Source organism: Tamandua tetradactyla, chromosome 14 (genome assembly GCF_023851605.1).
Source record: "Tamandua tetradactyla isolate mTamTet1 chromosome 14, mTamTet1.pri, whole genome shotgun sequence".
Taxonomy (NCBI): domain Eukaryota; kingdom Metazoa; phylum Chordata; class Mammalia; order Pilosa; family Myrmecophagidae; genus Tamandua; species Tamandua tetradactyla.
The window spans coordinates 68,810,755-68,834,174 of record NC_135340.1 but is presented as its reverse complement, the minus strand read 5'-3'; the positions used below and the strand labels follow the sequence as shown (position 1 = coordinate 68,834,174).

Sequence of the window (23,420 nt, the reverse complement as noted above, 5' to 3'; positions counted from 1 at the left end):
GAAAAGAAAATTTAATTAAAAAAAATTCCAATTCCTGGACCCAGTTTCTTAGAGGTTCTGATTCATTGTATCTGATTTTTAATCTGGGAATCTGCATTTTAATAAGCCACACAGGTGATTGTGAAGTTTTCTCTTTGTAATCAATGTTCTTCCAGTTTTGGTGTATACATTTACACAGATTCTTTGGACTACAGCTCAATCCCTCTGTCTAGGCCTTTTTTCTTATTGTTCAGTTGTCTGAACAAATGCAGACCCTATTTCCAACCCTGCTTTCAGCTTCGTAAGTCAACTTATTTTTTTTTTCTGTTGCTGTTTTTAATCCATAAAATAGGGATTTCTGCTAGGTTTCTGTAAAACTCCACACTGCTCTTTAATTTGATGCTTTTGTCTCTTTTGTACCCAGATTAGGATCAGAGAGAATTTTTTGGGTACTTACAGACTAAGGAACCTCTTTGAGGAATTAGACTATTGGGAGACATTTGCCCCAAGTTAGACTCTTCAGGATATCTGTTCACCTGATTTCTTTATTACCACCTTCCTGAGTAGTTGTAAAGGAATCATGATTTCAGATATCAAGGTAGGAAGATTTGGTTTATAGAGACCTGGTTAGAAACCAAGTTACTTTTTTAAAAAACTATGGATGTAAGTAACCAGCTGAATGAAACAGTTATTGAACTTCCCTTTGAGAAGCCCTCTCCAGGTGGGATGGAGTGTGCCTCCCCTGGGCTCTCCAGGCATCCTGTGGGAGCCAGGCTGCAGCCCTACTGTGCGGTGAAGGGGGTTCCTTGGTCTGTCCACGTCGTGGGACAGGACCTGGAGGCTCCATCTCAGTCTCCCAAGTATGATGAGCACAGTTGGACAAATGGTAGATGCTTCAGAAATATGTGTTAAGTGAATGATTATTAACTGGCACTTCCACAGCCACTGGTAAAAGAGAAGCCAGGTATTTTCTGTAACGTACTGCATAATTTTCTTCTCTTTTTAAAATATGAAGAACTGCGTGCTAATTCTTTATGCTGGCTTTTGAGAAATGCCATGCGTTCGATTGCAATCGTTATTTAGAAGCTGCGAGTAAAAGGAATTTTACTAGTATTGTCATTTTCTCTTAGTTAAGGGGAACAGAGGCTATGATTATGAATAACAACCCCGTGTTACAGAGACATGTATTTCCTGAGGCACGGGGAGGTGGGCATTTGAAACATTTTATTCATGTGCACTTTTATTTCCTATTGAAGAAAAAAATACAAACAGAAAGAGCTTCATTTTTTTTTTTACCCCAGAAAGATCACAGAGATAAACCAAGTTAGAACAACTCACCTGAATAGCTAATGTCTGTCACCCAGAGGAGAAAATTATTTTCTGCCCTCTATGTTGATGTGTATAGAACATGTGTTCTGAGTAGCTGCTATTTTCACCACCTCTTTTTTTCCAGTTGAGGTGCAACATAAACTATTTTAATTAATATTGTGTCACCAATAGGGATTGAAATAGCCAATTGAATTCTGCCAAGATAGAGTCTTTTGATGAAAACATATCTTTATTGATTGCGGACGAAGAAAATCATTCTTAAAATGAAATCCAGAGAAAAATCATATCCCTCAGAGAAAATTTCTGAGTGGCAGGCCAAGATTAACATCATAAAATTGAATTTGTGCTGCAAGCCTTTGATGTAATCAGCAGCTGGGAGATGGGGTTGCCCTTGCTGTGCTCCCTCTGATTGTGGTGAATTATTGTGTGGAATGAAATAAGTGTTTCTTGTGTCCCTCCTCCAAGAAATACAAACAAGGTATTACTAGGTAGTTTCTTGCTAGTTAAAATGGGTTGGATCGATTCTAGGCCTCTCAGGCTCTCATCCTCTCAAGAACTATAGGAGTTGGGCATTTATTTATGCCTGAGACAGAATTTTTGATATCACTGGACAGTGATTTCTTTAGCTGAGAGAAACCCAGCAGAGCAGAGGCCAGAGGGATCCCCTTACCAGAGACTTTTCAGGATAAGCAGAGTTCCACCGAGCCATGCATTGCCTGGTGTCGGTTGGCCTGTGGGTCCCAGCAAGCCCCTCCCTGTCTCCCTCTGCTAGTTCTTATAGCATACCCTGTATTGAAATCAGTGTGAGGAAGAAATCTCCCTGTGCATTTTGAGTCTTGTTCCATGACACCCGTGTTACAATAGACTTTTAATCGTTTTATGTTTAGTCTTGAAGCTTTGAAAACACTCTTGCCCTCTCATGCACCTCCATGCATGTAATGAGTAGGCTTTGTAGATTAAGAAGAGAAAATCTACTTATAGATTTACTCTCTACCAAAGCGTGATTTGACACCTTAACCACTCTGTGGTTGAACCTGAGTTTTTTGTTTTGTTTTTAATAGGTGCACTGGCCTGCCTGTGTGGAGCTGTGAACAGGTTGTGGTGTCCTTATACTTTCAGCTCAAGCCCTTTGAGGAGTGGGATGGGCCTCGAATTCAGTCAGCCCCGGGGGTATAATCCTTTTGAGAGATTTAAATTTAGCAAGCCTGCTTTTCCACTTTTCCAAATAACACTAATGATAGGGGTGGGATTAAATGAGATAATGCAAGGGAAAGCCCTCAGCGTAATGTCTGGAACAGAGTTGGTATGCAGTAAACAATTATTAAATTGAATTGTTAACACTGTGGTTTAACACTGGGTGAAAGGGGAAGGAGAGTTAAAACAAAAAGTGAGGGCATATTCTGGAATAGGGGAAAGTGGGAGGAGCTAGGACTGGGGAAGTGCTGAGTAATGAGGTGAGATGGGGGTCTAAGAAAAGGAGGTGGGGCTTACCACAAGGAGGAGAAGAATGTTTGCAAACTCTGTCTTCTGGGTCCTGAGTTAGTGCTAGAACTGGCTGGAAGTTTCAGAAAATATCTTCTTTAAAAACTGAACATTCAGGTAAGGCTAAATTTCCTTTGAATTTCCTCAAGTGCTGTCCCTGCTCTAGTCTTCTCTCCAAATCACTTTTGAGTTCTGCATTTATAAGCCTTCCTCTGACTTAAATCAGTTTGGGCCAAGCTTCTGCTAGGATCCTCAGTGCAAGAGGATGGGTTTCAATAGGCTTCCCTGCTAGAGATGTCTTTGGTTGGTGGGCAGGATCGAAGAGCACTGGAATTATGGGTGTTAGGGAGGCTTCTGCCTCCCTGCTGTGGGGACAGGTCCACTGGGCCAATGCTTCTGTTTGTGGAAGGGCCTTCCATTTAGGAGGAAGATATTACCATAATGGCTGTGGACTGACTACCAGAGTCAGTCTGTGCTGAAATTGGTAGGAAGTTAGTAGATATCAGACCAAGGAAAGAGCTAACTTGACCCCAGAAAAACAAGGAATTTTCTGAGAGAGAATAGTCAAGGTATAAGGCATGCATCATTGACCATTATGGAAGTGAAGTTGGTTCACTGCTGTACTCTGAAATCTTTGTACCCAGGACTTACAGGTTGTGAATTCTCAGAGGACAGGACCATGTGCTTTTCCACCTTTCATTTAGTAGGGCTTTAATAAATTCCTGTTGAATGAATACGTGAATATTTTCTTTCCTCAGCCTATAATGTGGATGGGAAGGCTAGGTATTACACAAAGGAAAGATAATATAATTTGATATATGACCAATTATGTGGTTTGAACAAAAATTGAAGTGTACATTTCAAGTGCTGATATATGTATTATTGAGATGTATGTTCTAACTAGAAGAAAACAAAATCTTCTAAAAAGATGGAAAGGTGGTAGAATTTGCTTTACTTTGTCAGTTTGACATCTTTGAAGTCTTATCTTCATATCCCCTGTTTAATTCACCTAATAGATGGGATTTACTATAAATTATGAATAATAAAAGGAAGGATTATGAATGACAAGGATTCTTCTCATTGAACTCTGTTTACTTAGCAGAATTTATGCTCAGATTTTGAGATTACAAAGAGCCTTCCAATAATAATGGCTAACACTTCTTGAGTGTTTACTATCTAATACTTTCCATGGATTATCTAATTTAACACCCACATCAACCCTATTAGACTAGTGTTTTATTTATTCCTATTGTATTGATCAAGGAACCCAACATAGAGATGTAAAATGAACTACAATAGTGGAGTTGACATTTGAATCCAGGCTTTCTGACTCTACGGCCTAATCTCTAGGTATATGCTGCCTTCTTATTCTCGTAACTGCCAAGTAAGATAGATATTTATTCCCATTTCATGGATGAGGAAATTGAAGTTCAGAATAACAAGTAATGTGCTATGTATGTCACAAAACCAGCAAGTGTTTAACATTTGGGATTTGAGCTTCGATGTTATTTTCCTGGGAAAATCCTTTCAGTTTGGATTTCAAGCTCCACTTGGGTTTTCTCTCCAAATACTCTTGCACAAACTGGTAACATAAGGCTGATCACACTGTGTGGTAAATCAGGGTGTGCCTGTCGCCTGAGAAGCCTTTAGCAGAATTGATATCAACTCCTTGATGTTTGTGACTATTTTGTCTGTCTTGTCTACATCTCTAGTAGCTTGGATATTTTTTAGCTCATACTAAATGCTAAATAAACATTGTGACCTAAGTACATATAAATAAATGCTAAGAGACCAAAGAAAAGGAGACTATTTGAAAATAGCAGAGAGAAGGGATTTGCTGAAGTGGCAAAAGAAGCGATCTGGGTGAAGATAAAAATGTTATTGTAAGAGAGTAATGCAGCTGTGTGCTGTTTTGAAACTGTTGTGTACCCCAGAAAAGCCATGTTCTTTAACTCTGATTGAATATTGCTGGGTGGGATCCTTTTGATTAAGTTGTTTCCATGGAGATGTGACCCACTCAGTTGTGGGTGAGACCTGATGATTAGGTGGTTTCCATGGAGCTGTGTCTCCACCCACTCAAGGTGGGTAGTTGACTGGTATCCTTTAAGAGAGAACTACTTTGGAAAAAGCTTTAGAGCCTACACAGCCTGAGACCTTTGGAGATATAGAAGGAAAGTGTCCCTGAGGAAGCCTCATGACACAAGAAGCCAGGAGAGAAAGCCAGCAGATGTCACCATGTGCCTTCCCAGCTGACAGAAGTGTTCAGAATGGCATCAGCCTTGGTTGATTTAAGGTAACCTCTTGATGGTGCCCTAATTTGGACATTTTCATGGCCTTGGAACTGTAAACTTGCCACTTAATAAATTCCCTTCTTAAAAGCCATTCCGTTTATGGTATATTGCATTCTAGCAGCTTTAACAAACTGAAACAGGCTTAGACAAGATAGATCAAAAATAAAAAAGATACAGAATGTTGAAGTGGTAAGAGGAAGCTCATGCCTGAATGCCTTAATTTTCATGGTTGATTAGGAGGAACATTAGCTATGAATGCTGAGATGTGAGATATTGCTTGGGTTCTGATGGGAGTTTGAAAAGGTGGAGGAAAGAATTTGACAATGGGAGAAGATTAGAACAAAGTTTCCCAAGATGATTTTAGGTGGTACTCAGAAAACATTAATTGTAATAGTAAGTCATTATTTTAATGTGCATTTTGAAAAACATAACCAGCACATCAAACACCATGATTTGGGGGATATTATTGATTAAGATGATTCTGTAGGAGATACTTAAATAATTTATACTTAAATTTAATTTTCTACTTCACTTTGTAAAGTGAGTTAATTTAAAGACATCTATTAGGCAAATAGCTTTACAGATTGTTTTTGGATATGGCAAAGAAAAATATTGCTAAAGGTTGGAAATAGGTTTAGAGAATCATACGCAAAAATATATTGTTTTATCCAATAGAACAAATTACTTTGTTAAAACTAACCAGGAGATGTCTGACTTACAAATACCCTGAAGGCAGGAAGTATGCTTTTCTATATTTTGTGTTTCCTGCAGCCCAACTGACCATCTTGAATGTATTTGGTTTTCAGTACATATTTGTTGAATTTAATTAAGAATGGGCTATAATTTCAAATTATTTTTGTTCATATTAAACATCTCAAGCCCCCCCAAAATCAAAGGCATTGACTATAAATATTCAGAAAGTTAACTGTAATTTAAGCTAAAAAAATAAAACAAAAATTCTCTTCAAGAGTCTGAAATGTTGAGGTTTTAGAGCAGAGAATTATAGTTCCATGAAGATCACTGTTTGAATATAAGTAAAAGTGAAGGGCCCGCCTGGGAAGACATGCGTTGTCCTTCTCCCGTTCTGTACCACCCTACTGCTCGTCTTTTTGATGACTGTAAAACTGTAAATGAAACGTACTTGGCATTAATCTGCCCGTGTTGGCTGTGCCCCTACTGTGCCTAATGAGCAAGGAAATTGAAGATAATGCTTTGTGAAAATCTTGACTCAAAGGACTGGAAGAGCTGCACGTTGTGGTAGAAGCATCATCAGGGGAAAGTTTATGGAGGGATTTCCTAGCCAACTGATTTCTTGGTTGTTTTGTTTTTGTGTTATGCTGTATGGTGGGGTCACATTTCATTATTTTTTCATGTGAGTGTCCCGTTATTGCAGCACCATTTGTGGAATTTTTTGTTTGTTGTTTGTTTTTTGGGGAAGTGAGTGGACTGGGAATTGAACCCGCGTCTCCCGCATAACAGGCGAGAATTCCACCGCTGACCTACCCTTGCACCCCTGGTTTTTTTGTTTTAGATGCATTCTAAATTGTGGAAGTTTTAGAGTTCATATATTAACTTGCATATCTGTTTAACTCCTTCCATGATCTCTAAGTTATTTTATCACTTATATTACCTGTCACCTAAAACAAATTACATTCTAGAGTTTCCTAAATGGCAGCTAATCACCTTATAATAACTTACTGGAGGAGCTTGGCTTTGTTGTTGGTTAGGGGTTAATTCTGAAATAGTCATGCTACAGTGGGCAGAATAGGTGGAATTTTATGTTATTCAAATAATCTTTGGGCAGCCTTTGAGCTTGTAGAAGCAAATGTTTATCTTTTCTAAGCAGTGATCTGATTACAATCTGTTAATAAAGCAAGAACATTTTCTTTGGGGGTATCTGCAGGCAGACAGCTTTGGGGGACTGGGCTTTTGCTGAGACCACACCAGCTGTGCATGAGCTCTCAGTTTCCCATGACCTTCTGGGGCTGCCTGCTTCTTATTCCCCTAAGGCTAAAGTAGCTCTCACCCTGGCCTATCCTCATACCCAGTTGCTTTCCCTCTAGCTTTCTTTAGTTTATTTCTGTTCTTTGTTCCTCCTGAAAGCCTCCTTTGCCCTCTTCCAAACTCTTCATTGCCACTGAGCTGGCTGTGTGACACTGATCAAGCTACTTTACTCTGATCTCCAATCTCTCTTTTCATTTGTTTTTCAGCTTTATTAAGGTACAATTTGCATACCATAAACTGCACTCAAAGTGTGCAATTTGAAATTTAATAACCAGATCTCATACTCTCTTCCTGAACGCAAAATTTTATAGTATTTTTTGAAGGAATGCATCGTGAGGTAATTCACTTTTATCCTTCACAGTGCCTAGGTACAACCTTTAAAGAAAGTAGATACGTGTGGTGGTTTGAAGCTATATATACCCCAGAAAAAACTTGTTGTTAAATTTAATTCATGCCTGTGAGTGTGAACCCATTGTGAGTAGGTTCTTTGGTGCATTACTTCCGTGAAGGTGTGGCCCAGACGAATCAAGATGGATATTAATCTTATAAACAGAAGGACATTCAGGTAGAGAGAGTCTAAGGGGAAGCAAAAAGCTGAAAATCAATGGAACCTGGAGGAGGAGAGATTGGCCCAGAGATGCCACCATGTTCATAGCCACATGACAGAAACGCCAAAGCAAGAATCACTGGGAACCAGCCCCAGAATGCTAGACTGTGAGGAGAAAGCATCATCGTGATGACACCTTGATGTGGACTTCCTTTTCACCTTGGAACTATGAGCAAATCCATTCCCATTGTTTAACCCAACCCCTCTCCTGCTATCTGCTCGAACCGCCCAGGAAACTAAAACAGTGGGATTCCTCTCCACTAAGAGACCGGATACAGAGAGCTTATACAACTATAATCGCAAATCTGCGATTCATACCTGGATTGATTGTATCCCGAGTCTCATCTTATTAACTGTTACACTATTTTTACTTTCCTCACAAATGTTATGTTTTGTGCAGGAGATTTTTGTCAATATTTTTGCATTCTAGTTGAGGACTCTAATTTGACGACTCTAACCTTTGTAACTTTCGCTTGGCTGTCTCCAGTCAAGGTGTTGGAGATTTGTTTCTGATTGTGAGGCTGCTGAGGCTGAGAATTGCTTCTGGGAGTGTCTCTGAAGAAAGTCATTTTTGACACAGTAAACAATTGCAATGTCTAGTAGACACCAGCCAAAAAACCACGCAGGCGTCAGACTCATTATTCTGTTAGCCTCAGACAAGTCAGAGAGTGAAAAACAAATTGTTACAAGAAAGAAGGGGGAAGATGGGAAGGAGGATGGGAGCTGCAATGATGTGTTGTCCTTTCTTGGTGTTTACCAGGTATTTTGGATCTGTAGAAAGTACCAGGGACTATCAGCCCATCTTTTAGAGGTCATGAATGCCGCATTGGAGCCTGAATGAATAAGAGGATTTTATTGTTGTTGTTTTGTTTGATATCTTGATATATATATATATATATTTTTTAAGAACAGTCAATAATCAAATTTTGTTTTGTACTTCATTAAGACTTTCTGGTGGGGGGGCTCTGACCCATCTTTGTCATGGTGTGTGGGACAGGGGCTGGGGGCGGAATGCAGTTCTGGATGAATTGTCAGGAGACCTACTTCTAGTTCTGGCTCTGTTACTATGTTCCAGGGTTACCTTGGCCAAGTAGTCAACATTCCTGAGCTTTCATTTCCTCATCTGTAAAAGGAGGGGAAGTGATATCCCCAAGGTCCCCTTAGCCTTTGCCAGAAGCCCTAGGACGCTTCTAGGATGCTTCCTTAAATCTGAATTTCAGATAAAAAATAAGTACTTTAAAAATAAATATGTCTCATGCAATAAACAGCAATTATTTTTTTAGTATAAGCATCTCCTAAATATTTCATGGGACATACTTACACTAAAAAAGTTCATTGTTTCTTTCTGAAATTCAGATTTAACTGGGTATCTTGTATTTTTATATGCTAAATCTAGTAACTAATTTAGCCTGGAATCTTTAATTAAAGTTTCATCATAGAGTGTAAAAGTAGTAATAACAAATTGTGTATTTTCACAACCAAATGTTCTAATATATACCCACAGTATTTTTGAGAAAAGAAATCATTGTGACAATATTGTAAAAGTAAAATAAGGAAATCTCACATTGATAAGGATAAAGTAGTAGAAAGTGACAGTGACATTCTCTACACAGTGTAAAATTATACTGATTCATTGTTGCATTCTTTCATTCAATAAAATTTACTGAGTGCTAATAATGAACATAATCACCTATCCTCACAATTCTCCTGGGTAATTATTATTCCCATTTCATAGGTAAGAAAGCTGAGCCTGAAAGATTATTTGCTATCTAGTAAGCAGGGGAAGAGACCAAGATTTATGTGACTCTTTCTATTGTCTTTTCTTGCTTCTTTTCTTCACAATAAAAATACGTTTTGAATTATGTTAATGGGGACTGTAGCGTGCTGGGTATATGTATGGATTCAGTGTTTCAAATTTTATTCAGTGGGTTATAATTTGTTACTAGCATTGTTTATTTTGAATCTCAAATTGTCCTGGTGTGACTATAGGATACCTCCACAAGCTGGCTTCTCTGTTCTTTTGATATGTCCCCTTGACTCTGAGAACTTTTTTGCTTTCAACAATGTGTTCTAGGCTCATTTTGTGCTTTCCCTGCTCCAGTCCTGGAATCAACCATTTTCCAAAGAAGCTCTGGTTTCTTTAGATGGAGAATAGAATTTAGAGGTTGAGATCAGGTGGATCCATTGTTATTGGGGTGTTCTTGTTTCCAGGCCTTCCTACTGAATACAGCTAGGATACGTGTATGTATGTGTGTGTGTTCACCTCATGGATTGGGTTGGGTTCTTCCAATTTTCTCTGTTTCCATATTTCCACATCCCTTTTCTATTGGTTGGAAACCTGGATCCTGCTACCCTTAAATCTTATTTGAGCAATTGTTCTGTATGTGACTGTCCTACAGATGCTACTGCTCTTTCCTCTATGCAGATGTTCTCCTTATCCTTTTATGGCTTCTACTTCCTTGTAGCGCTGTCCACTGCCCACACATGTGAATACCCTCCTCCTCTAAATCATATTCCAAAGTGTTGTTGAACTTTTAGGCAGTAGCCCTCCTCACCCCACTAGAGCTCCGATAACCTGTGCTGAATTTCCTCCAGTGTGACGGTCTTCCTTAGCTTCCTTGGGCCCCATCACTGTGCCAAAGTGTCCTTTTATGTGGCTGCCCCTCCTCACCACGCTCCAGTTCTTACTCCCCTGTGCCAATGCCTCCTTACTCAGAGTGAAGAGCATAATCCCTCTGCTTGAGCTCCTGCACTCTATACTGGAAGCTCCCATCCCTGTGAATCCTGCACAGGCTCTGACACCTCTGACAACAGGGTCAGTTCTTCTGCTGTTCTCACCCCTCTGAGGCCCTTGTCAGCCTGTTGAACCACCCCATCATGGAGCCCTGCCTTGATCAGGCTCCAAAGCCCAGTTCTGTGCTGTCTTCTGTACGTTCTCTCTCTTTTTCCTGGTTGGATTCTGAAACTCACACTGGACACCCTACCCAGCAACCCTGGGCTCTCACTCCACCTGTCCTCCGGTATGGATGTACTCTGTGCTCTGTTCAGCTTAGGAAGGGGAAGAGTTCTGCCTTTTTTGACACATATATTAGATAAATGTTGTTTCTTTTCATTTTATCTTCCATGTCTCTTGATCTATCTGATTAATCTTAATCTTTCTATTTTTTTCACTCCATATTTTCTATTTCTCTACCTCTTCATGCTGTTTTTTTTGATTAATTTCCTGAGCATTATTTTCAAGTCTATTGATTCTCTCTTCACTTGAGTCTAGTCTGATTTAACTTCTTAATTGAAATTTGTTTTATTTCAATAATTATATGTTTTATTTCTAAAAGTATTAGTTGTTTTGTTTTTTTTTTTACAAGTCTGCCTTTTTTTTTTAATAGGGTATGTTTTTTCATCAGGTTTTTAATTTCTTCTTTTGTTGTTTTAATAGTTTATAATAATTTAATAATGGGTTCTGATTTTGTAATAAGTTTTAGATTGTCTCTTATTGTTAATTCCTGGGGATACTAATCCTTCTGGCTTATTATTATTTTCTTGAATGTTTTGCAGTTTTAGATTGTGAGTTTATTTGCCACAAGTAGTTTCTCTTATGTATTTTATGCAATTCTTGGTTATGGATGTGTCTTCCACAATACTTTTTATTTTGTAGCATTAGTGAAGTACAATTGATACTTGATATACTTTAATGTCATATATATGTATTTAAAATTAATGTTTTGATGTATGTCTACACATGAAAACATCCCCACAAGTAAGCTAATGAACATATCTACCACTCTCAAAAGTTTCCTTGTTCCCTTTGTATTTTGTCCCTCCCTATCTCTAGGCAGCCACTAATCTGCTTTCTGTTACTAAAGATATTTTAAATTTTCTAGAATTTTATGCAGATAGAATCATGCAGTGTGTGTATATTTTGTTATATATCCTGCTCAATATAATTATTTTGAGATTCAGCCATGTTGTTGCATGAATCAATAGTTCATTCCTTTTTATTGCTGTGTAATATCCCCTTATGTGTATATACCACAATTTGTTTATGTAGTCATCTGTTCACAGACATATGTATTATTTCCAGTTTAAAACTATTAAAAATACCAACTTCACATGTAGAAGACTTTAATATAAATATATGCTCTCGTATCTCTTGGGTAAGACGTAGGAGTTGTTTGGCTTAGTTGTGTGCTAGGTGTATGTATAACAAGAAACTGCCAGACTGTTTTCTATTGTATATTTCCACCAGCACCTATGAGTTACAGTTGCTCCATATCGTTCTTAGCATATGTTATGGACATTCTTTTTAATTTTAGATATTCTAACATGTTCATTGGTTTTGATAGGCTTCCTAGAGTTATCACTGACTTGAGAAGAAAAATATTTTTATGTTAATTTCTTCGCATGCAGATTCTAGCAGTGTATATAATATTTTTACTCCAAAATGATTTGTCATTGAAGCTTGACGTAATTTTCTTGGGAGATTTGTTCTTTCTTCTCACGTAGTGGCCTAGGTAGAAATAACCTTCTTATCTCCCTGGGATAGTAGTAGAGTTTTCTAGTTTTCTTTTCATTCAGCAAGTTACCTATGGAAGGCCTTGTTTCCTGTCCTTGTGTGGAAATTAACACTCAACTCCTAGACAAAAGAGCCATTTACTGGCTCAGTTACAGTCCTTACTGTACTGTTTTTTAATTTTTCTTTTAGCTTTTGATTATTTGGGATCCCTAGACCTCTTGCAAGTTTGGTCATGAAGCAATATTAAAAAAAAATAAAATTCTCTGGTTTCAAAGTAGAAGATATCCACATTCAGGTTACAATATTAATGAAACCAGAACCCTTTGGTTAGTTTAGTAATATGATTAATATTTGTGGTTCTGCTCTTTAGAAATGGAATGCTGGAAACCTTGGTAAATGGTGCTTGGGTATTATAGTGAGAACAATACAGGTCTATTATATGTTAGACTTGTGGCGTAGCTTAAGAAGTAATCCTTGGGGAACTAGCTATAAGTAAAATTGTTAATGCAGTCAGTTTGTGGGATCAGCACTGCCTATATTAAATTTGTGTAGATGTAGTTAATGGAGTCAGTGAATTCCTATGTATATGCATATGTAAATAAATACATGTGTGTATAATTGAACATTACAAATAATATGCACCATAGTTTTTACAACTTGAATTGATATTTACACTTTATATGCTTTAGTATCTGCAAAATGGTATCTACTGTCTCAAGGCAAATGTAGGAAATAAGCCTGTAGAATCAGGCTATCTCCTCTTTGACAGTTTTAATAGGTTTAAATATGGAGTGCTAAATTACAGGAGAGAATCTATCAATTTATCCTGAGGACTTAAGGTATTATCTATCCCCAAATTATTTATGTTTCAGTAAAGAATGCATATATGGATAGAACATTTAACTCAATATTTCATTAAATGAAATGCAGATATTCCTGGGTGATATTTCAAGCCATTTTGGGTGGTACACAGGCAAGCTTTTTTCTTTTTTAACTTTTTTTATTGTATAGTACAACATATATACAAAGCAAAGAAATAAAAAAGCAATAGTTTTCAAAGCACTCTTCAAAAAGTGATTACAGGATAGATCCCAGAGTTTGTCATGGGCTACCATTTGATCGTCTTATATTTTTCCTTCTAGCTGCTCCTGAATATAGGAGGCTAGAGGGCTTAAATACTTTTTTATCATTACAATAGAATTTTTTTCCTTTTTTTTTTTTTGTAAACAATGACATATATACAAAAAAGCTATAAATTTCCAAGCACAGAACCACAATTAGTTGTAGAACGTATTTCAGACTTTGACTTGGGTTACAGTTTCACAATTTTAGGTTTTTACTTCAAGCTGCTCTAAAATGCCGGAGACTAAAAGCGATATCAAGTTAATGATTCAGCATTCATATTCATTTAAGTCCTATCTTCCATGAATAATTCCACCACACCTTTGATCTTTCTATACCTCTCATTGGGGTTGGTTGGGCTATGGCAATTCCAAATTTTTGATATTGGAAGGGTCTGTCACTAATATGGGGTAGGGAGATGGAACTATTTGATGTTCTAGAGAGGCTGGGCTAGGTTTCAGGACTTATCTGTACCAGGGACCCATCTGGAAGTTGTAGGTTTCTGGAAAGTTACTCTAGTGCCTGGAACCCTTGTGGAATCTTATAAATTGCCCTGGGTGTTCTTTAGGATTGGCTGGAATGGTCCTGGTTGGGAGTTGGTAGGTTATGATAGGTAGCAAGGTCTACCTGAAGCTTGCATCAGAGCAACCTCCAGAGTAGCCTCTCGACTCTATTTGAACTCTCCCTGCCACTGATACCTATTTATTATACTTCTTTTTCCCCATTTGGTCAGGATGTAATTGTTGATCCCACAGTGCCAGGTCTGGACTCATCTCTGGGAGTCCTCTTTCACGTCGCCAGGGAGACTTTCACTCATGTCCCAGGTAGGGGGGAGGGCAATGATTTCACTTGCAGTGTTGGGCTTAGAGAGACTAAGGCCACAGCTGAGCAAAAATAGAGGTCCTCCAGAAGTAACTCTTAGGCATACCTATAGGTAGTCTAAGCTATGCTACCTACATAAGCTTCACAAGAGTGAGCCTCATGATCGAGGGCATGGCCTATTCATTTAGGTGTCCCTAAAGTTTGACACAGTATCAGGGGATTTCCTGATGGTAAGGTTTAATAGTTCCATAGTCTTTCTCTCTCCCTCAGGGGACTTTGCCAATACTTTGTGGTTATCTGCTTAATATACTCTAGGATGTTTCTAGGCTTTACAATAATCTATACCAGATTAAAGGACCTCTTTCTCATTCTGTGCTCTCTGTGTTTCAGTTGTTCAAATGAGCTATATAGATAGATTGAATTAGATTATGCACTGCAGAAAATTTCAGATCCAGATCAAATAAACCTTTCTTCCATTGGTCTCAAAGAACATGTGTGGTTCTAAAATATAGACACTGTCTTCCTTCCCCTATGTTCAGAATTACTTTAACCCCAACCTGTTTGGCTTTGTTCTTATCTCTAAAATATCAGGTTACATATATACAACAGCCTCTCAGAATCCAGAAATAATAATCACCACCCTGAACTTAATGTGTCTGCTCTAAAAGCTTACAATCTAGGCCCCTGTTTTCTTATAAGCATTTTCTAAAGGTGACCATACCATTGTTGTTTTTTTGTTTCTGGCTTATTTTGTCTCACCAAATGCCCCACATGTTCATTCACATCTTTGCATGCCTCATGACATTGTTCCTTTTTGTAGCAGCACAGCCTTCATTTGTAAGTATACACCATTGTTTGCCATTCTACTTCTCTGTCAGTGCATCCTTCAGCTACCTGCATTCATCAGGCATCATGTAGAGGGCCCAAGTCCACAGCCCATCAACATGCTCAATTTTAGGTAATTTCATTGTTCCCAAGAGACAGAAAACCAATAAACACCCCGTCACCAATTAGGAAATCTAAACCTCTTCTTAACTCTTGTCCCTCACCCCATTATTTACCTCTGCTGTTGCTGCGGTAGTGCTGATGGTTTCCTTTTGAACATAGCTCATAGCATGCAATAGCAGTTTTACCCCTGTGCCCTAGACTTAAACACTCTTTATACAAGAATCATATTTGAAGTAGTTCTTACAAGAACTCATTCATATTTCTAGTGTGAGTCAGTGGTACAGGGCAAGCTTTTTTGATAATTATTTATTTTAACACAGGAAGCTGGTGATTTCATGAATATCACTGTTTAAGAAAGTGTCAAATACAAAAATGGGTCTAATAATAATTATGAAATTTTTATTTTAAATAAGTACAGGTAGAACATGAAAATGGCAGAAATCATGACAGTCATACCCTAAATCTTTGAAGGCTAGGAAACACTTAATAAAAAGATTTACTTTTTAATAATTAATAAATTCCAGACATTGATCATTAGGTGATGTGATTTCTGGGGGGAGGAAGTCAGCAAAGCTGTCTTCAAATGATATTTGTAAATTGCTTTATTCTTCATGAGAGGCCCAGCTGGGCTTCAGAATAGGATGCAGTGAGAACTGGGTGCAGAGTGGACTGACTATTCCTATCCTTCACTAGCATCAATAATCAAGAATTAGAAGAACAGTCCTTCTTTTTTGACGGGTTAACCTTGGGCATGGTGACGTCATTGTCTGGTGGCTACTTTCTCCTCTAATTAGTGGAGGAAGTATCTTTCTCCATAGTTCTAGGAGAAAACCTTGTCATTACAGTTTGTGTCATCATAGATCCACTTTGTGATATGTTCATTCCTTAGAATTTAAGAATGATGATCATGCACGCTACTTCCCTTCTCTGTTTGTCCAGGTTCTTCCAACATGAGATCCTCCCTGCAGGCAGTGGTGCTTTGGGGAAAAATGGCCCCTGTTCACAGCATCACTGCCATCATGCTCACCGATGACCAACAGACAATTGTCACTGGAAGTCAGGAGGGTCAGCTCTGTCTCTGGAATCTCTCACCTGAACTGAAGGTTAGAGAAACTGATATTGAAATAAACAGTGCTCACAAAATAAGCACAACTTCTACATGCAATGACGATGGAAGGTTTGCATAATTGTTAAAAAGATATTTTCTAAAGTAGTAATTGATTTTAGTTCTGAATTTGAAGGGAAAAAAAAAGCATTATATCCTGGATCAAAAATCATACTTGAAAATGATATTATGAATATTGCTAATCTTAGCTACCAGCTATGTGCTATCACCCTTTACACTGTGCTGACTTTTACTATTTTATATCCTGAATTATATGTTTAAGTAACTGAACTGCAGACATTTAAGTATAATTCTGAAAATTATAACTCATTAATCTAAACAAAGGGCATCCTTAAAAAGCACTATTAGCTAAATGAGTAATATCTTAATTACCTGGGTGTTTCTGTCAGTTTGGCCTTCTTGCTTTTCTCTTAGTCTGTGCTTGCCTGTGATTTTTACAGACCACATCAAAAAGCTCTAAATCCAATTTACTATTGTCATTCTTTTATTTCAGAACCTGACCTCACCTAGGATTTGGCCCATTGATTAACAATTAATTGTCCCTGTCCCAAGTCATAAACGTTTAACATATCGGAATAGATATTTGCTTAACTCTAGCAGCCTGGAGACCCAATTTGAACACTTAAACTAATGATGTACTTAAAGTATACTGCCCTCATTAAGTAGCCTTTTAAAGATCAAAGACTATTTTTAGCCTTTAAAGTTTGTCACTTTAAAACCTAAATTAACAATTAATTGTAATTCTATTTTATAGTATAATTAATTAACATCTTCCATTACTCAACAGTTCTACTACGGGATTGCCAAGAACTACAGAGCAAACCAACTCAGCTCAATGTTCGTCGTCGTTCTTGAGAGCCACATTGCAGTAGTTGTGCTTTGAAAATGGAGACTCTCACATTTAATTTTCCATTGCAATGTAAACTCAGACTCCTAAGTGGTTTAAAATGTCTTGCTACTCTTTTTGATGTTGAAGCATAGAGTTTTCTGGCTAGAGAAGTTGTTTTGCAATATGTAAATTGCTCTTAGTGTAAGAGATTTGGAGCCCTAGCATCTATTTCTTTCTCTGTAGTTCTTGGTAGTCATTCAGTGTTTATTCAGCATGCATTTATTGAACACGTATTATAAGTTAGGCACCTAACTATGCTAGGTATCTGAGTTCCCACGTGAATGAGAAGTCTATTGCTGGCTGCCCAGGAAGTTGCAGTGTAGGGGAGAGGAAGAACATAGGCTAATAGTGATGCAGTAATGTAATAGTACAAGGTCCAGTGTAGCACAAAGTAGGAGTGATCTGTAATGCATCTTCAGTGGGGAAAGTTATGCCATGCTTCTCTTAAAAGCAAATCTTTTGCTTGGGGTTAGAACATTGGCTCTTAATGAAGGGGTGGGGTTCAAGGCTGGGTTGGGGTGATTTTGCCCCACAGGGGCCACTAGGCAATGTCTGCAGACATTTTGGGTTGTCACAACTGGGGGAGAAGGCTGTTATGGGTATTTGTTGGGTAGAGGCCAAGGATGCTGTAAACATCCTACTGTGCACAGGTGGCCCCCCACATCAAATAATTATCTGGTCCAAAATGCCAATAGCACAAAGTTCAAAAACCCCAGATTAGAGATACAGGGTAGGAATGGGAACCAGCAGGAGTAAAAGAAAGGAGATCATTCCATGTCAAGGAAGTCGCATGTGCTTGGAGAAGTGTTTCTCTTGTTGGAGGGCAAGAGGGGGACCTGATCATAGAGAATTTTGGAAAACAGGTGAAGGGCTTTGGATTGAATCGTCTAGCCAAGAAGGGCCATGAATATTTAAGTATTTTGGTGGGATCACTTTTGTGTTTGGTAATCTTAGGGACATTGTGAAAAAGTGAACAACATGAATAAGACATTGATTTGTACAAATGTGAGATGACTCCATGCCAAAGTTTTCCTTAATGTTTTCTGTAGCCAGCCATAGAGCTTGAATGAATGAACATAGTTTCTCTTGTTTTCCTATGACTCTCACCCCTACATGACAACTGAACCAGTAGCAGAGAAAACAACAGACTTTAAAAAAATCAAGGGCAATTTTTGAGTTCCTAACAATGACTTTTCTTATCTGTAAGACGGTAGAATGAGTGTTCCATAATTATTGCTTTAATGCTTATGGTTTAATGTGACTTTTAAAAGCTGAACATCTCAAGTAATAATTTGGGCAGAGAAGGAAGGTAGGATGTGGAACATGGAGACTATAAGAGGGGATGTGACTACTTGAGTGACTGGAGTAGTTGTAGAGGGAAAGAAGAGTAGAAAGGGGAAAAGGAAATTGTAGGGCAGCAGGGTGTAAAGTAAACTAGAAGATATATATTTCCTCTTAATACAAAACTGAAAAGCCCTCTCTCCCTTCCTAAAGAGTTGAGAGAAGAGAACATATGAGGTTCTGTGGTCTTAAACACTTGTCACCATGAGATATAAAGTGGAAAAATAAACCCAGGGACTTTTATTTATTCATGCATTCGACGGACTAGATAGGGGCACAGACCATCCCCTTCATTGCACAGTGTCTAGCATAGGAGACACTTGTACAGCAGAAATTGTAAAGCTGTATGATCGATGCTATCTTAGAAATTGGCTGAAAAGAATATGGAAGCACAGAGAAGGAGCACTTCACTCCAACTAGGAGATCAAGGAAAGGCTTTCTGAGGGTGTTGCTTGAGCTGAGTTTTAAAGGGTGCACAGGATTTAAACTAGAGAAGATAGGAAGGGATTGTAGACAGGGTGAATGATAAATGTAGGTAAAAATTACAAGCCTTTGACTTCAGGAAACTGGTAAAATAAGTTGAATAGACCTGGAACAAAGAAAGTAAATTGAGGTAGTCAGCACACGTGCAAAGAACTGCACAGTCCCAACATGGAATCTGCCACATGAAGGGTTTAGATTTTTGTTTTTAACTAACAAGAGCTAATACCATATACTAACTAAAAGCAGTGGTGACATTAAGGGATTTTGATGATGTTTTGTGCAATAAGATGAAATAATACTGTTTTTATTATATTCAAGTTTTAGAATATAAAACTAAAAATACTAACTAAAAGCAGTGGTGACATTAAGGGATTTTGATGATGTTTTGTGCAATAAGATGAAATAATACTGTTTTTATTATATTCAAGTTTTAGAATATCAGCTGGTGAAAGGCACATTGAAGAGAGTGGGGGATGACATAAGGGAAAGGGACTCTAGGTAGAATGTGTCTATGGTAATTTAGTCAAGAAAGTTTTGAGGCATGAACCAAATCAATGGGAATGAAGAGGCAATGAAAACTGAAAAGGTGTTAGGAAGAGAAAATGCACAGAACTTAGTACCTGTTTGATGTGGTGTAAAGGAGAAGGAACAAAGATACCTTCCAAAGTTTGGGCTCAGGTAATGGAAGGTATATGTTATCATTTATTTGCATAGGGAATAGAGAGGATTAGAAAATAGAAGTAGGGAGAGAAAGAAGGTAATTTAAATTCTAGACATCTTGGAGTATCCAAGAATTCACTAGAGTATTGGATACACATTTCAGTCTTTCCCTGTCCATGGGTGGTGGGATGGGAAGGTGCAGGGGAGCTGGAGAATGAAGATCATGCTTGCTTGGTCTTCTGGTCATCTGCCTTGGTTATGCCTGCTGCCTCCAGGTTCAGGGTCTGACTTCCATTGAACTTGTGGAGTCTGCCAGTGAGGCACCTCTCCATGTCCCATGCTAGGAACTTCCTCATTTGAGAGTTTTTTAGTTTTGTGATGTTGATTGCTGGTATTCATCATACCAGTAGTCCCAGAGAAAGTGAATGTCCCTTCAGATATATTTACTTAGGATTGCTATGTTCCATTTTCCTCCCATCTAATATTCAGAAGGAAAATACAATGACAAAATGAAGGCTAGGAATATGTATGACATTGGACAGATGATCGAGTCTCAATGTTCGAGGTTCAGTTTCCTCATCTGTGAAATGGGAGTTTAAACACTGTCCATGGAGAGTTGCGTGAGTGCCTAGAATATAGTAGAAGCCCATCAAATTGTGTGTCCTTTTCCCTTTCTCCTTTGTGATATTAAAAGAATTCGGGGGTGAGGGTGTAAAAACCAGTGCTTCACAGAGGTAAAGCCAATGAATAGAAGTAAAGTTCCCCCTGGATTACATGATGACAATGCCAAAATATGATTGTTGAATTTTAAAATGTTGTTATTCTTGACAACAGCTTTAGAAGATGATAAAATGAGGAGATTAAAGTGAAGTGACACAGCTTGTTCCAAGTACATGTGGGGATTTACTAGTAGAATAAAGACTTCATTTGAAAGACAATATAGTGCCATTCTATGTGCCATAGTGAATTTTCTCTTTAGGAGGAAATGTCCTTGATGTGCCCTGATTCATTGCTCAATTTGGCTTATAATAGATGGGAAAGGGGTTGATTTCACGGGGTGTGTGCCCCCAAGTGTGATGATGGGAAAAAATTGTATGCTATTTTCTAAGATGGAATCTTCTGAATTTCCCAGGAAAAAGACAAAGAGTTAGAATTTTGGCTGTCAGTAATTCCAATCAACCACAAAAACCCTGCTTTTAGCACTAAATATTTAGTCTGATAAGAAACTTTTTAGAGAAATATTTTTGATTATGATCGAAATAATATAAATGCAGAGGACAATTATGACATAAAATAATGTGACCTTATTGATATGGTTCAGTTACCATCTATGTATGTAGTTGCATGGTTCAGAAAAAAGCATGGTGAATATTAATTCATTTGGAAAATTGATTTTCATTATTTATTCTGGCATATTTTCTATTTTATAATTGTTTTCATAATCTTGTTTTACTAAATAATGAATAGCAGACTCTTTCACATCTGAAATAATGGAAGAATTAGCTTTTAGTATCATATTTTTAAAATTCACATGTAAGTAAAAACCAAGGGTATTTTAAATTATAGTTAAACGTTTTTCTTGAATGTTCAAAAGTTAATTTTACTATTCTGAGGCAAGAAGCTGAATAAAGTATTATAATGGTTACAAAAAGGTTAATATTTTCTTTTGTAGTATTTTGTAAACTAATTTGTGAATTCTGAAATCTGCACATTAGAATACTTCTATTATTTGGGGATCTTTTGTGCAAAATAAGAATCAACACTGACTTGTTTGTATTCAAAACTTAGATGTTGTAAAACAGGTCTGGCAATTTTCTAGGTTTCATGATGGATGCAAAACAAAAAAATTGTGTGCAACACAGTTCTTTTATCTATAAGTTTATTATTTCATGGATTTTGATATGCTATATATCTGAGTTTTTCTGAAACTTAGGCACAATAAAAATATTATAGGGTTTTTAAATTAGAATTATGAATATTGTAAATTATGATGTTTATATTCTTTAATTAAAACAGTTTAAAGTTATTTTAAAATCTTACTGTTATTTTCAGATTTCAGCTAAAGAACTTCTATTTGGTCATTCAGCTTCAATAACATGTTTGGCAAGAGCAAGGGACTTCTCAAAACAACCATATGTCGTTAGTGCTGCTGAAAATGGGTAGGTAAGACTAGTAGAACTTTGTTCCCTTCTACATTTCTTCCCCTTGTTTAAAAACTATAATGGGATACAGAATTCTATAAAGGAAATTTGTATGATCAACGTGATCTTGACTTTTCGATGGCTGAGTAACAATGGCTGTGTGACAGTCCCAAGGAATGTAATTAGTATTGTGACTCCTGGTCACCTCCTCTTTTTGCTGGGTTGGGACTATGAGACATCCTAGTACATGCATCGATGGCCTGTGGCAGCCTCATGTGTGAAGGGTAAGGGCAAATGCCATCCCTCTTAACACCTATTATAGAGTTGGAAATGGAAAAGTCCGGGTTCTAATCTTTTCTTCATGTTGTAACACACTTTGAATTCTTTTCTTTTCTTTCTCTCTTTTTTTTTTTTTAACATGGGCAGGCACCAGGAATCGAACCCGGGTCCTCTGGGATGGCAGGCAAGCATTCTTGCCTGCTGAGCTACCGTGGCCCGCCCACACTTTGAATTCTTAACCAAACCCATCTAAGTCTTCATTGTTTTGTAAACAGTTCAGTACTTAACATTCTTCCTGTTGCACCTTTGTCGAATGTTATCATAAAACTCAGAAAGGAGAGGACTCGATTTTAAGTGGAAGGTGAGAGAGAGAAGGGAAAAGAACGTAAACAGTGATTTGTGTGCTGTTTCATGGAAACCAGGCTTGCTCCAGTGACATAGGGTTTAACTGCAGGAAAAAAAAAACCCACTGATAGAAGCACTTATATGTGCTTGACTCTGCTGATGAGTTACCTGCTAATGTGTACTCAGGAATGTGACATCAATTTGGAATTCACATGTGAATGAAGGATTGGGTTGCTGGTTGAAACGAGAGCCCTTCCCCATTTTCTTTGTTCAGCCCAAGGATTGATTATATGGCTCTGAATTCCAAGAACCAAAAGAATAATGAAGAATCAAATGTCATAACTTGTTGAAGCAGAATAGTTTAACAAAATGGGAGGTGGACTAGCTTTCAATGAAGTACCTATTCTCATAGCTTAGCAGTGATTGTTATATTTAAAGAGATTGGACTTTGGTTGAGTCTAAATTGAAATGCCCTTGTACATTATTATTATTTTTTTTTGTAGCAATTGCCAGTAGCCTTCAATCACTAGTGCTGCCACAAAGCCTGCTACACAATCTAGGGAATTTGGCAGATGATGAGATCTTTCTGGGATTACTGAGTTGAGAAAAGCTTAATGGTTAAGTGAGAATCAGATCTGAAAGTAACTGCATCCTAATTTGATGTTTTGCTCACAGTGGTCTAGCTCCAAAAAGAAACTAGGCTCAATGATAGGGAAATTCAAAGCTATGTAAGCCCTGTAAGAAGAACTGTTAATGGACTTGGGAATCTTGTTTGTTCTGACTATCATCTTTCTTTTTGAAGATCATTTGAATTTTCTAGAACTTTGTTCCATTAAGTTCCACAAAGAAATTTCATCTATTATTTATCTATCAAATCCAAATTTAATCTGCTGAAAGTTATTACCCTTGCTAGGCTTGGTCCCATTAGTCCCCAAACTCCAATGGTTTTTACCTTTGCGAAGTCCTAATAAGTGGCTGCGGGTTTAGCATTTCTGCCTCCGAGATGATCAGAAAAGACCCAGAGTTGCTTCGTGATGCTTTTTTCACAAAGTATCATTT

The 23,420-nt window shown here is 37.7% G+C and overlaps 1 protein-coding gene across 7 annotated transcripts in view; it reads left to right on the top strand.

Moving 5' to 3' along the window:
- WDR72 (WD repeat domain 72) overlaps positions 1–23,420 on the top strand; it is a 243,348-nt gene that overhangs the window by 13,385 nt on the left and 206,543 nt on the right. For 3 of the 7 annotated variants that reach the window (XM_077127950.1, XM_077127948.1, XM_077127947.1), the window contains exons 2-3: positions 16,037–16,200; positions 21,649–21,755. In XM_077127950.1, coding sequence (XP_076984065.1) covers positions 16,048–16,200; positions 21,649–21,755 — 260 coding nt within the window. In that variant the 5' untranslated portion in view covers positions 16,037–16,047. Of the gene's footprint in view, positions 1–2,801; positions 2,908–2,932; positions 5,084–16,036; positions 16,201–21,646; positions 21,760–23,420 lie in introns of those variants that run through there. The other 4 variants (XM_077127946.1, XM_077127949.1, XM_077127951.1 and 1 more) reach the window with 4 other exon arrangements.